A 12,499-nucleotide genomic window follows, 5' to 3' on the forward strand; every position below is an offset into this window, starting at 1 on the left:
ACAAGTATGTATTTAATTCATATTATATATTCTAAGTAAAGTTATAATATTTACAGCACACATTTTAACATAAATATAAAATTATTATGCAGGCAAGTTCATTTTTTTACAATAAATAAAATTAAAAAAAAATATAAAATTATAACAGTATATTCTAAAAAAGTATTATGTTAGACATAAGGTTCAAAGTATTTAATAGCAGTCGTCATAGGTTTTTCGTTGATTTTGTTCGTTGCGATGGGATTTTTGACTCTCATCTTTATATCCTTAGGTTTCAACACACTCTTGTGATTGGCACTCGGAGGCCTTAAACCGAGATAATTCTTACTAGGAGTAAATATTGATTTCGAGCTAAGACCTGATGTCTCTAGGAAGAAATCAAAAGATCCTTTATTTTTATTATAATTAAGATCAGCATTGTTATTTAAAATCATTCTCGGCTCACATTTAACCGTATTGTATGAACCACTATTGCTTCCGGATGAGTTGCTCGATTCGATATCAGAGTTCCTCACGGATTCTGTCTCGACATTTTCTATATTAGATAAAAGATCAGGTTTGTTGGAAAGCTTTGCGTTTTTTGACAAGCCCTTATTCACATTTTCATTGATGTCACGAAATGGCTCGATTTTCTCATTGTCATTTACGTTGTTCGTATTATTATGCTGATTATTAGTTTCAGGTACAATGGTAAGGTTTTCGGTCACTACGTCAGTCACGGAACCGTCGCTGCTTCCAGAGCTAATGCGATATTCCTCTGCGACTATACTGCCGAGTTCATCATCTATTTTAAACTCTTCGAAATCTTGTGACAAATCGAATTTGTCTATCTCGTCAAAATAATCAGTTTTTCGTGGTTCAGCGTTAGTTTTTCCCGGAACTTGATTAAATTGATTATCCAATTCCGTCAGGTTGATCTGTTTGCCACCTGTTTTGGCACCTTTGTTTATTTCCGAAAGAATTGAAGACACCGTATTGCCCATTTGAATTGATCCACGGGGGTCCAGTTTTGGCTGCATGGCATGTATATTAAAATTAGCTAAGTAACTCTTAGTTGTTTGGTTTAAAGACCGATTATCTTCATTCGGCTTATCGTCTTCATCTGGAATAATGATTTCAGTGACATGCGGAAGTTTTGGTATGTCTTTGTCACTTATCTTATTTTGTATTCTAGGCAAGGATATCACTTTAGCGACGCTATCTTTTTGAGCCGTTGTATGGATTGGGTACTGCTCATTGTGAATTTCAACTGTGGGCTGCGTGAGTAGCAACTCTCTTTTACCATTGCTGACTACTGGAACATTTATCTCTGAAATGGAACAGTAGTCCGGTTCCACATTTTTTGCTGTAGCCACTTGCCCCACGTTTCTCGTCTTAACATCTGCAACCCGTTGATTAGCCGCAACGGCTTCAGAGTCTAAAGGCTCCATCGCTGGTCTGACAGAATTTTCAGCTTTCCATTTAGCTGACAAGTTCTTTGGCTTAGGCGGCAGTGCAGGTGGAGTTCGTGGCACTTTTCTTTTGTTGAATATTTTCATCGAACCTAGATTGTTATCCATCTTCGTGTCCATTGTATTCATAAGATTGCGACTTTCAATATTTGCAGCAATATTTTTTACAATTGAACCCTTTATTTTGGGAACGGACGCTTTTTCAGAGTTTATCGCTACACGCGGCAGTGGTACAGTTTTTGGCTCAGTGTTCTTAGTTATAATGGGTTCATATTCATTACTATAAATGCTCTGTATCTCGTATTGGAAGCCTTGAGCAGTATTTGGAACCTCATAACTATGTTCTGAAGCTGTTTCTAAACTAAACTTGACGATTTTGTTTGCCCTTTTGTCTGTTCTTGGTAAAGTGTGATTAGTGCCTGGACTGACTCTAATTTTATCTTCATATGAAATGCTGTTCAGTGTAGAAAATTGAACACGTTTCGTTGTAGCTTTTGGACTAGGACTCGGCGCTTCACTAGATTTGGAGTTGTCATTACTACTGTCATCTAAGGAGTTTTGAAGTAAAATTTGATTTACACATTCCAAAACGGGGTTATTTTTATAAATTTCATTCGGTGGAGTGTCGTCGGCATCACTAGTACTTGCATACCAATTTTCGCTTACTTCTGTTGTCGCCGTCTCTTTATTATCATTGGGAGTATTACTTCTCACATCGAAATTGGAGTTGTACGTATTATTATTTTTCATGATATTATTACAAAGAACTTCGTTTTTAGCTGATACGACTTCCGCATTTAGAATTCCACTGTTTAAACCGGACATTATAAGATTATCGGTGGATTTTGATTTCGTGTTTTGAAGTGGAACTCTTTGGTTAAGGCAATCAATTTCTTGTTCAGGGTCGCTAACATTGCAGTACCATGGTTTCTCATCACCATCATCACTTAAAACCTTATTTAAGAAAATTTGCCTGTTGGCTTTTATTTCATCAGAGGCTTGTCTTTTAATTCCATGAAGTCTCTCCATTTTAGTCGAATATGTTTTATCGGAGTCACTCGGAGTATTCTCGCTATCTTTTTTAGCTGCCTCACCAATGAGTTGATCTATTTTTAATGATGCTTTTCTTATATCACTTGCTATTTGGCTAGCTGTAAGATCTGTGTCTTCATGATTTACATGATAATTCATACTAATAGAATCTTCAGCACTACTGCTATTGACTTGATTATTGTATACCTTTTTTTGTCCACTGTCATTATTTTTTCCATTATTCTTTCTCCCAGAATACTTTCTAGATCTTCTGAATACGTCTCGCCTGACAAAGGCTTGCTTATTTTTTATAAATGTACCTTTGCTACAGACACTTGCAGTGTTGCCTTCTTCGCTCGAACTAGAGTTCCCGTAAACGATATCGTTCTTAGGCAGTTGGAAACTTTTACTTAACCTAGTATTTTTTTGGAAAGCCGGTGGTGATTTTCTTTCACGGTAGCTGCAGCTTCGAACGAAATTATTTTGAAATCTAGAGTCTGTACTTTCTAAACTCTGAAATTCTGGGTCAGTCTCTATGTTTGTTTGTTCGCTCGTAAATCCAAGAATTTGTTGACAATTACTACAGTATGATTTTCGGGCCTTCAGTTTGACGATTTCTTCTTGTTGCGATTTGATGATTTTTTCTTTTTGCAAGAGCGAAACTTTGATTTGTTTTTGCTCCCTGCTCAAACGGGACTCGAGTAAAACTAAGGAACGTAGTACTATTGCGAGTTGATCTTGTCTTAGACGTCTTTCTTGAGCAGCTTCCTTGTCCCGCGCGGCGAGAGTTTGACTAGCTTCGACGAGCTGATGCCTTTGCTTCAAGACGGATTCCGACTGTTGTTGTAACGCGCTCCTCACCGCGTCCAACTCCCGTCTCAGCTCCATCGCTTCTGAACTGCTATCCATCTGAAAATAAAAAGAATATTCGATAAATAAACGTTTTAATTATTCGAACTTCAGACAGTCTATAAAGGTTTTAATGTCACATGGATAAAGATCGACATTTAAGCCTAGAAGACATTTCAATAGAGGGCTTACATCAGTTAATCGAAATGTCAAGACCGAGATTCGCACGTTTTCATCAAAATAACGATGAAAGTGTGTATGGTGTGCTGGAAGTAGTGTGTAATTGTGATATTGTTTTGAATACGCAACGATATAAGAGATCTGCTTATGTGGATGTCTCGTACAAAGTCCGTAACGAATTCGATAAGGAGGTCAACGGTATCAGGAAACTGTTATCGAAAGCGGAATAAGCACTTATTTCACAAATCTACGTCTGAGATTGATAAGTTTTATTTAATTAAAATCTAATTTATTTTGCTCAGATACATATCAGAACTAGACAAATATTCAACGCTAACGTATTAATTATACAATGTATTCAATTCAGAAACATTATTGACAAATTGGAACAACTTTTACTTCACCTCCTTTTTAAAACCTTCTTACGACTAATGAAGTTTTACCGGACACCTTAAAATAAAAAATATAATTACGTGAAAGTGAGACGCAACGCTTAACGTTGTTTGTCTTGGAAAAATACTATTTAATCTATTAATTACAGATCATTTTAATTATCTTACGTGACAGCTGAATTTGAAGGTGATCAGATTTGTGATCCAAGCCCTGAATGCACTTGCGTTGAACATTCTGAGTTAATTGATAAGTCGTTCATTACTTTTATGTTTTATAGCGATAATTAGTATAATCGTTACATAATCAATACAAATTAATATGCGTGTAAATGTTTATTGATATAATATCAATGTGTTTTATCGTAAGTAGTTAAGAGCAGACGAGCAATAGGCTCAAGGTTTCGGGTACTGTGAGAAGTACAAACTACATCTTACTTGGGATTTTCTATATATTTTATCCAATGCGCTTGTAGTAACACTGGCTTCTTTAATCTTTAAACGGGAACATTACATTAGTAGTACAGTACAGTATAGTATTGTAGAAGTGGTATCCCACACTCGATACTACTTCTATAATACTATACTGTACTGTACTACTACAGTAATGTTCCCGTTTAAACAGTTTTCGTTACAGGAATACATCGGTGAACAGACAAATTAGCTATTTGATGTTTAGGTACTGTTAAGAAATAATTAATTATTCATTATTTACTTTGCCATTACGCCACCGACTTTGGGAACTAATATGGTATGACCTTCGTGCCTGTACACTGGCTCAATCAACCTTCAAACCAGAACACATACGTACTAAGTATTGCTGTTTGGTGGAAGAATAGCTGATGAACCAAATGGGCTTGCACAAAGTCCTACCACCAAGTTGAATTGCTTGGAGAAAAATCAACGAGTCGGTATCAACGCCGAAGGTAAAATCTTTACAGTTTTATATATATAATGACTCATTAAATTTATTAAAATATATATTTACCACTGATAACATCGTCAATACGCCACCAACTTTCGGAATAAATAGGAAATGCCCCTTGTGCCTAAAGTTACACTGACTCACTCACATTTGTAACTAACACAACAAAACTAAAAATGTTCTCTTGGTTGTGACAACTGGATACTGTACACTAGGTTCTAATCTGCACATATGGGTTTGCACAATAAATAAATATGTAAGAGCACTATATATAAAATAACTGAAAGTATAAAAATAATGTCTATCTTTGTATACGGCACGCAGAAAACTGAATTTTAATGTGACATGTTATGAAAGCTTAACCTTACTAATAATCTTAGTACCTATATAAACAATGCTTCGTCTTCCTCCCTCGTATGTCTAATGCGTACGTTAGAAAAAGATAAATCGTTTTATTACTATTCATCGCTCAATGTTTTTAGGCTTTTAGTTAATTTTTTTACGTCGCAGTGAAATGAATGAAAGTCCAATGAACCGTCCCAATATAACATTAAAATGTCATGCGAAGGAAATCGTTAATATGGTCTTACATGGAATAATAATAACCAACCGTTATGTCTGTGCGCCAATTATATAAGAAAAAAATATTTATTACTAGCTGTGCCCGCGAACTTGTTCGCGTTGGAATATAACAAAAAGAAATTGTATTGTAACATAAGTTACTCCATATTATATCAGTTATCTGCTAGTGAAAGTCCCGTCAAAATCGGTCCATCCGTTCCAGAGATTAGTCGGAACAAATAGACAGACAAAAATTATAAAAAATGTTATTTTGGTATTGTACCGTGTATAAATACATATGGATTGAGTAAAAAAGGGCTATTATAATATTACAAATAGACACTCCAATTTTATTATATGTATAGAATATCTAAAATGATGTTTAATTTTTACAAAATATAACCACGATTAAAATGAGCACTATTAAATTTTTTATCAACTCTTTTAATGGATAATTAAATTAATGTGTATAAAGTTCTTATATAAAACAATATTTCATTATTTTTGTGTTAATATTTAAATAATTGTAAAATGGCCTTGTGCTACTCTGTGCTCATTATGTCGTCTTCAAATATAGTATGATAGCGAAGCCAATTGCAGTGGTATTCGTTTTTGTACCATTGCCCTTTGAACTATTACTGTAATATGATTTTTTGCATTCGTATATTTCAATATTATGATGCTTATGTTTTGTTTACGTACTCAGCAGTTGCGGTCTCGTAGTTCAGTTTATAAACAAATATTACATAAATTATAACAATAACAAAAACAATGATTCGCTTTGGACTTTGTACTTGAGTAATATAATAAACAATTGGACGCGTTCGATATCCAATTTTCGTTTGAAATTTATTAACAATTTTTTTTTTAGTATCACATGGATTTATAATTGACTACGATCTTATTTTGACTATAAAATATTTTTGACAGCAATGAGTTGTTATTTATAATTAAACGGTACTGAATATGATAAATATAAATACTTATATTATTATGCGTGTCACGGTATAGATACTAAAAAATTTAACTCACAGATATTTTACTATAAAATATTTTAGTTTATTTAGGTAATACAGGTAACAACCAAAAAAAAAATCTATAAAATGTTCTCATAAACGATCAAATTAGTATTAATATAATTTAAAAATATGCGTCTTCGTCGTGTAATGTTTAATTTAAAAATAAAATCTTCATCATGTGTGACGCGTATAATCAAGATGTGAGATGATCAACATAGACGCTCTGTTGACCTAAAATTAAATTACCTGTACAAAAAAAACGGTATAATTGTTTGACTTTTCTTTGTTCGTATGTTAACACCCGCCCACGTCCGTCGGGAAAAGTCATAATAAAAATGAAAGTAGTCCTACCATATACGGTGAGCTAGTGCTACCATATAACTACAAAATGAAGATGAACTTTCCCCAATTTATCGGATTATATTTAAGTATATTTTTAAAGATATCGAGTGGGTTCGAAATTTAATTTCGATTTCTTAACTTTTTGAAAAAAGAAATCAGCTCATTATTTATTTATCTTTTTAGTTTCCGGAATCAAGATATATTGCATACCGTTTGTAAAGATAATTTATAAGAATCGATTCTGTACATAACAAAATGTAATTAAATATAAACGGAAAAGATAGATCAATCTATAAAATCTTAAACCGTTAAACTTGCAAGGATAGAAGTGATAGGATATTTTAAATAATTTATAAAGATAAAACACCATACTTTGAAAAGTATATTTCTAATGTAAAAATATTAAACGACTACTATTTATATTTGGCGGACATCCACATATCTTATGAACCGTAGTTCTGCCATATCCCTAACCTTTTCCTACTATCTTTAAATACTGTTAAATGTTCCCCTATCATTCGATACCATTCCCGTTACAAGGCAAATACCCCGTTCCCGATATACCTTTACTTTCCACAGTAAGTATATATTGCTTATCGTAGTAAATAACATATAAATTTTTTGCATTATCTATAAATAAAAATTACCTTTTACATTCAGATCACTGGTATTAATATAAATGTCAGTTTGTTTGTCCTTCATCGGCAACGGAGTAAATGATTATTTTTTTTTTGCATACCGATTGTTGACAAAGGTTTTATATGAAGGAAAGAAGGCTTGAACGCAGACCCGAGCAAACATTACTTTAAAAAAATAAAATATATTGTAAATAAAAATAATAATTATATACATTTAAGTATTCTTATATATTTATTCTTAAGTTAATCGAAGTTCATCATTGGGTCATCCAGTTAAGCCTCATTCAGAATTTCCATCTGCTTATATGTGTTTAATATTTGATCTTGTGATCGACAATAAAGATATTGCAAGTGTCTCAATTTATGCCACATGTCCGATGGGTGGGTCCACAGTGAATTAGCAAGGCGGAAAGAACTCCGAAGCATGTCTCAAGAGTGGGAGGAAGCCTTTGTATGTGCGACATTACCGGGCTGTTAATATTTTTTCGTATGTAATTAAAAACTAAATTAGTTTCTTAGCTGCATACAATACTTGTTTTTTTCTTTTATTTTTTATTTATGTAACAAAATATATAATCGTACCAAATAGAAAAGTCCTTATTATGTATATAATCATTAGCTAGAGAGAACCTTTCCTACTTTTAGACTTGACAGAGTTTTATAATCAATCTTATTCAGTTTAAACTTGGTCGTTTATTTTCGTCTTATTCGTGGTAAAACGAACACGGTAGAAGTACAGCTATAAAACAATTAAATTGATGTATTGTATCGCGCAAACAGAAATCGATTAAGTATTGTTTAACAATTTCGACCAGACCATGCCGACGTTGATAGAAGGGCTTTGTTTTAGCATTATAAGCTCTTAATCATTACGCTCGTGAGAGTACTGAGTGATTTATATGATTTCAAAGAGACTCAGGAGATTATTATTCAGTAATATTGTGTTAGAACTTTGTTGACTAATTCTCATGATGTTTGGTACACAAGTTAAATTGGACAACTGGGTGTGACAACTCCCTTCGTATCTCACTTGTGAAATGTTGACTATCAACCTCTGAACCGAATAGACAATATGACCCAGTAGTTAGAACGGGTGCATCTTAACCGATGACTTTGGATTCAAAACCAAGCAAGCACCACTGACTATTATGAGCTTAATTTATTAACAACGAAATTCTACCACATATTAATCCACCAAGTACCAACACGCATTGGAGCAGCTTGGTGGAATATGCTCCTCAAAGAGAGAGAAGATCTGAGCTTAGCAGTGGAAAATTTACAGGCTGTTACTATTACTATGTTATAACCTCTGGCGATTCTATAACATTAACGCTTCACGGTTCTATAGCGAGTTACGAGATGTTTATTCTTGCTACAGAATAACACTCTACTGATATTATTAGTAATAACGAATTTCCATTAATATCACTTCTATAAATAATACATCTTGAGTATTCAAACCACTGAATAATACGCTTAACTAAGCATAAATTATGATGTTACAATGGCGGCTAATAGTGCACATATGTTTTATTACTGTGCAACGAACTTTCTTTTCTTATCTAGAACTGAATATTCATCAGACACTGCCCACTACACATGCGTATCTTTATCACGATTTTTTTCGTCTTATCATATCATAGATTTCATTTAAAAGTTGAACATATAAGTGAACTCCTTGGAGCACTGGTGGAACTCCAAAGCTTTACATTTCAGAACAATTATCCATTGGGCACAGTCCTTTTTCACATCTATTAAGATTGTTACACACCAGTTTTCTTTGGGGTTAAATAAACAGTTTTTATTTAAGAGTCAAGTATTAGTCCATTAGGGTAAGATCCGGTTAAATTTTTGTTTTACTAATTCAAGTCATGACGAACGTGTCGGTAGGAAAATTTCTTAAGGAAACCTGCGAATATATACGGCAATTTCCAGCATACATGCAGAATTCAGATTATTTTCCTCAATATGGATAGCGGTCGTCATAGAGGCTGTCCTAATTAAATTTCTCTTATTAAATGCGCTGGTTTCATTTGATTATTAAGGTGAGCTCTTCATGTTTCGAGATGCTTACGATTCTCAATTCTCATCCTCACGCAGCGGACGTGTCGACTTCTAGATCATAATATCGAGTTTTAATTGATAAAAGCGAAACCAGAACATGACAGACATACTTTTGGTCTGATAGTTGGAAGTTTGTAGGTAAACTCACGTGCCTTGGAAAGAACGTAAGGATCCTCAACTCTTTCTAGTCATATCGAATTTGCTATTTGATCCAATTTTAAGAGTGAGAAAATCAAGAACGCTGTTATCTATATTAATATTATAAATGTGAAAGTAACTGTCTGTATATCTGTCGCACTTTTATCAAACCGCTGAATCGAATTTGATAAAATTTGGTAACAAACTTGAATTCCAAGAAAGGACATAACTACTTTATTTGCCTGACACATGACGACCAATAACCCTTAAACGCGAGTAAATAACTAGTATAATATATGCTAATTTGTTGCTGTCTCTCGCTGTTTAGCTTGATCGCCGTGATCGAAATCGGTCAGGACATCATCATCAGGCTCAATAACAATACTATACAGCGCCTTATTTAATTTAAATGAATAATAAATGATTCATTTCATTGTTCTAGTCGAGTAGTCGTTAAGGTTTTCGTCTCGTCATCGTCCGCGAATATAATCTTGCGTACAGCCTTCGAAGAGAACACTTAACACTTATTAAAAGGTTATTAGGATCGCATTGCGACCGCGGTGTAAGTTTCATCTTCCTGATCGATATGTTTACGTTTGTTCTTATTCCTTTAGACTTCGTTATTTGTACAATGTGTACACTGATTAAAATAAAATAATACAACAAAAGTAAAATTCTATTTTAAGTGTCACAATTACTTAAAGAGGACCAACATGCACGAAAAGAAAACAATCAACGTCTTAACCCAATATTACTTCTTAATTTGAAAACTATGTTATGGATGCTATGTCATATGAACTGAGTATATCGATATCAAAATCAGTTAATTTTATATTCAAATAGATTTTTAAATAGTCATGTTCATTCGGATTCAATTTAATTTAATAATCTATTTAAAGTTTATAGATAAAGGTAAAGTTCGGCTTTTAAAGTTATATTTAAAGGTTTTTTCTTGACATTTATTTAACCTTGCATAAAATTTTATGTATCAGTAATTCTAGTAGCATATAGCGTTGAAATTCAGTGCTGGATAGAGCTTACTTTAAATATGTACCTACAGACTTGTGTCGCGTGATCGAATTTCGAACATACTCTATATATATATACATATATAATATAGGTCGGCCAGTTTATTCGTTTCACTCTATGGCTTCATGTTATTTAGTCAATATAAGTCATCATTTTATGATAAGACTAAAAAAAACATTTTTTCATTAATGTACTAGTCACAGACGCTGTATTCGAGTGTTAGGGGGTCGTATCAAATCATCAAATTAAAATATACTTTATTCAAGCAGGCTTTTACAAGCAATGTTGAAGTGAAACTATCATCGGTTCAGAAAGTTCTGAGCAAGAAATTCAGTAACTTTGAGGTATACGATCTAGCATAGTCTTTTGTTATAAGTCAATCTTGCTTCATACAAAATTTATGTTTTGGAACCGTAACACATATGACAGTGTTACTTACTTGCTATAACAGATAAAAACACCTACAAATGAATTACAGATAAACGAGTTATGTTCATTCAGTTTTCTTGCCCCAGAGCACGTGTCGAAATGCAAAACGAAGAAGCCTTAGGCTGATAACGCCAGATTCACTACATAACTTGTTATGATACAGAGAAATGAAAGTTTAGAAGTGGCGTGTGAAACATTCAAAAACTAATTCGAAAACAAAAGACAAATGAAACGTCACACAAATACAAAACTACGTTCTTTATTTGAATTATAATTTAATTAACGATTTTATATAACAATAACTCTGCACCGCGATTTCGCAAGGGTGAATATTTTTTGTATCAAACACACAGCATTATATTTGTTACTTAGGAGTTTAGATACCTATATGATTTAATTATACAGATACTTTTACTACGAAATGTATAATTTTTAGATGGCAATAATCATTGCGAGGTGCATTACTCATTCATTTTTAACGACGTTATCGAACATTAATATTAAAGATAACGTTTTTAATTACACTTAAGAATACTTAGTCGATTACATTATCTTAATTTAAAATATAATTACCGATAGTAAATAATACAGTGATATTTTAGTTTTAGCATTTGAATGTTCTATACACCTAAAGCTGAGATGGCCCAGTGGTTATAACGCGTGCATCATAACCGATTATTGCGGGTTCAAGCCCAGACAAGCACCACTATATATATGTGCTTAATTGTCTTTAAAATTCATCTCATGCTCGGCGGTGAAGGAAAACATCGTGAGGAAACCTGCATGTGTCTAATTTACCACCAACCCGCATTGGAATAGCGTAGTGGAATATATTCCAAACCTTCTCCTTAGGGGGAGAGGAGGCTTTAGCCCAGCAGTGGGAAATTTACAGGTTGTTACTGTACTGTAAAAACCTGAAGCCACTTCTAGAATATTCCTTATTTACTCTTATTGATTGGTATTATTCGAATCTGTTAAGTAATCGATACTTATATTTCTAACGCTAAAGTGACACTGTCTGTCTGTTACATTTTCACGCTCGAACCACTGAACCGAAAATGATGAAATTTGTTATGAAGCTTGAAGAAAAAAGATAAGCTACTTTTTTGCACCTAATTTCTAGCGACTAACCTCTGAACAAGTGCTGCATGGCAACTAGTTGTTTTATATGTTACTTACATTATATTACTTAGAGACTAAGAAGCCATACATATACATATAGTAAATACAGACTTAAGAATAATTACAAATTCCTAACCGAACCACTCAATGTAATCCTTAATGCTATACGAATACAGGCAGATTAGGCAAAAAATACTTAGGTATATCCGAACGGCCGTGTTCGCACTTTTGGCAAATATTTCTATTATTTTGATCGAATACCAATTTATGAAGTACCTGAATGTCAGTAGGTTCTTATATTTTAGCTTGAATACTTACATACCCTACTAAC

General features: G+C 33.3%; 1 protein-coding gene across 3 annotated transcripts in view; it reads right to left on the reverse strand.

The window, feature by feature from the left end:
• Positions 1-47: 47 nt before the first annotated feature.
• The window catches only part of LOC124535854 (putative uncharacterized protein DDB_G0282133), a 53,089-nt gene continuing 40,637 nt past the window's right edge, over positions 48-12,499 (reverse strand). For 2 of the 3 annotated variants that reach the window (XM_047112256.1, XM_047112247.1), the window contains exon 3: positions 49-3,392. In XM_047112256.1, the coding sequence (XP_046968212.1) occupies positions 171-3,392 (3,222 nt within the window). In that variant the 3' untranslated portion in view covers positions 49-170. Of the gene's footprint in view, positions 3,393-4,889; positions 4,917-12,499 lie in introns of those variants that run through there. The other variant, XM_047112263.1, reaches the window with a different exon arrangement.

Source organism: Vanessa cardui, chromosome 2 (genome assembly GCF_905220365.1).
Source record: "Vanessa cardui chromosome 2, ilVanCard2.1, whole genome shotgun sequence".
Classification (NCBI taxonomy): domain Eukaryota; kingdom Metazoa; phylum Arthropoda; class Insecta; order Lepidoptera; family Nymphalidae; genus Vanessa; species Vanessa cardui.